The following is a 2,692-nucleotide window of genomic DNA, read 5'->3' on the forward strand; positions in this document are numbered from 1 at the left end:
CAAAAAGTCCTCCTGCTGGAAGCCTGAGAGGGTCTTTTTGGCCTGTTCTGAGCTCCACAGAAGCAATGAGCAGTGCCCTCACTTGCTGCCTAGGGCCGGAGGAGGCGTAGCATATTTAATGGAAGGAGATAAGGCTAAAGAAATAGAAACCAATCAGTATTAGTGACAGGTCTTATCCTCAAATACAAACAAAAAAAAAAAAAAAAAAAAAAAAAAGGGGGAGTAGGGAAACACCTATCCTGTCAAAATCTCCACAACCTCCTAATCCTGAACACCAGACTGAACACCAGATATGCAGAGCATTAGCTATCCATGAGCAACCACCTGAACATGGATTTTTCCCTATTTTCATCACCAACATCCATTCCCTCATCAGTATCTGGCTTATTTCACACACGGCCTGAAGACAAACCTTTAAAAGTTAAGATTTTTAAGACAGCGCCTTCTTCACTTCTTTTAACCAATGCTGCTTCCAGAGCCCGGCGCACCCTTTGAAACACCACGTTCCCGGCGCAGAAATAAAACCGCTGGGTGAAAACACCTTTCCGCAGGAAAACTGGGAAGGCGCTGGGAGAGGGCACGGGGGAGAGGCGACAAGGGAGGAAAAGAAACGGGGCAGCCTCCGGCCGGAGCGGACAGTGCCGAGCCCAGCCCGGGCTGTCCCGGGGAGCCTCGGGGACATCCGCGGGGCCTGTCCCGGGGAGCCTCGGGGACATCCGCGGGGCCTGTCCCGGGACGCCTCGGGGACAACCGCGGGGCCTGTCCCGGGGAGCCTCGGGGACATCCGCGGGGCCTGTCCCGGGACGCCTCGGGGACAACCGCGGGGCCTGTCCCGGGGAGCCTCGGGGACAACCGCGGGGCCTGTCCCGGGGAGCCTCGGGGACAACCGCGGGGCCTGTCCCGGGACGCCTCGGGGACAACCGCGGGGCCTGTCCCGGGACGCCTCGGGGACAACCGCCGGCCTCGGCCGGGCCGTCCCGGGGCGCCGCGGGGACAACGGCCGGCAGCGGCCGCGCTGACCGTGCACCATGACCGTGCAACGCCCGTCGTGGCCGCCGCTGTACTTCCCGCACTTCCACGGCACCGAGCCCGTGCCGCGGCCGGCCGGCGGCGCCTGGGCCCCGCTGGCCGCGCTGTGCTGGCCGTGGCAGCCGCTGCCGGCCGCGGCCGGCCCACCCCGCTACGCCGCGCTGCCCGCTCCCATGGTGCCGGAGCCGCCGCGCCTCTGCTGCCCGCCGGGCGCGCCGCGGGCCGGGGATGTGGCGCGGCGGCCCCCGGAGCTGGCCCAGCTGCAGCTGCAGGAGGAGATATGCGAGCTGGGCATCCGCCTTAAGGAGCTGGAGCTGGCGGCGCTCATCGGCGACGGCTTCGACGCCAGGCAGTGTGCGTGCGCGTCCTGCCGCGGAGCCGCCAGCGCTGCCCGCCCCAGCGCTGCGCGGGGCGGTGGAGGTGCGGGCACACGGCACCGCCGCCGCCCGGCACAGCCCGGCCGCGGGCGGAGCAGGTCCCCCCGGCAGTGACCCCTAAACGGGATGCGCGTGGGGCGGGTTTTGGGTATCTCCGCCCCGCAGCGCCGTAGAGCCAGCCCGGGGACGCGGCGGGGGCAGCGCAGGTGCGTGCGGGAGCACGGGGGCGCAGGGAGAAAAGCCATTGTCCCGTGTCAGCTACCACTGCTCATGGGTAGCCGGCTGAGGGCACGAATTAGAGGAGTCACAAGAAGTACGGGTGTAGTCACTGTTGCACAAAGCAACAAAAGCCCCAAAGTCATTAAGTGTCAACAAAAAACCCAACCCAGGCACCAGTCAAGAGAGAAGGAGTTTGTACATAGAAAATGTATCAACTCGTAATGAGCCCCGGCGGTTGTACATCAGCTTTGATGTAAAGGCCGCAGTTAGTTGGAGGTGTTAAAAAAACCCAAACCAAAACACACCTGCCTCCCAAAAAAAAACCCCAAACAACCCACACAAAAAAGAAACCACCAACCAACCAAAAAATCTCCACTTAAATTATAAATGAGCTGGGCATTCTGATTTTACAATCTGCTGGCCAGGAAGAAAATGCAGGAAATAAAATAGTTCAGCAGATGATGATGGTACTCAGAGTTCCAGTGGTAAGGCCAACAACTGTAAGGACACGATGCTCATCATTTCCTGCAAGGCCACAGGCTGCCAGTCAGGAAACTTTCAAGAGTGCAAAGGTTACAAGAACCCAGGAAAAATGTCCATCAGAAATGTGAATTCAAAGGAAGATCTCTAAAGAAGTTCTGATTGGTAGTTTGCATATACTTTTCTCTTCATTATAGCAATACACACCTCCTTCCATTTTTAATACCTGTTATTTTGAGAAATTCTAGTTTTCAGATATTTGCTAGCCAAGGCATTGTAAGGATTATTAGTTTGCTTAATACATTATCTGTTTTACTTTAAAGTATTGTAAATTATTAATGACATCACAAATGACAAACTATATTTCATTCCTGTTTAGATAAAATTCTGAAGGCACTGGAGGAAAAGAAGATACAAAGCATGAAAGCAATGCAGAACCTGAAGTAATGGCCACCAGCATACTTAGGATTATTTCAGCTGGATATTCTGTCACTGTATCACTATCGAGTGTTTTAATGGGTCTTCAATATTGGGTTTCTACTCACTGTGTGCTGTTCTACCAAATTAAAAGTGTAGCATATTGTTGA

At 56.1% G+C, this 2,692-nt stretch overlaps 1 protein-coding gene across 1 annotated transcript; it reads left to right on the forward strand.

The window, feature by feature from the left end:
• The first annotated feature begins 1,024 nt into the window (after nucleotides 1-1,024).
• Nucleotides 1,025-2,692, forward strand: C6H11orf91 (chromosome 6 C11orf91 homolog). Its single transcript, XM_048308497.1, has 2 exons — nucleotides 1,025-1,383; nucleotides 2,485-2,692. Exons 1-2 carry the CDS (start codon nucleotides 1,029-1,031, stop codon nucleotides 2,550-2,552), a joined length of 423 nt encoding a protein of 140 aa, XP_048164454.1. The 5' UTR covers nucleotides 1,025-1,028; the 3' UTR covers nucleotides 2,553-2,692.

The sequence above is a fragment of the Corvus hawaiiensis genome, chromosome 6 (genome assembly GCF_020740725.1).
Source record: "Corvus hawaiiensis isolate bCorHaw1 chromosome 6, bCorHaw1.pri.cur, whole genome shotgun sequence".
In the NCBI taxonomy this organism is placed as follows: Eukaryota; Metazoa; Chordata; class Aves; order Passeriformes; family Corvidae; genus Corvus; species Corvus hawaiiensis.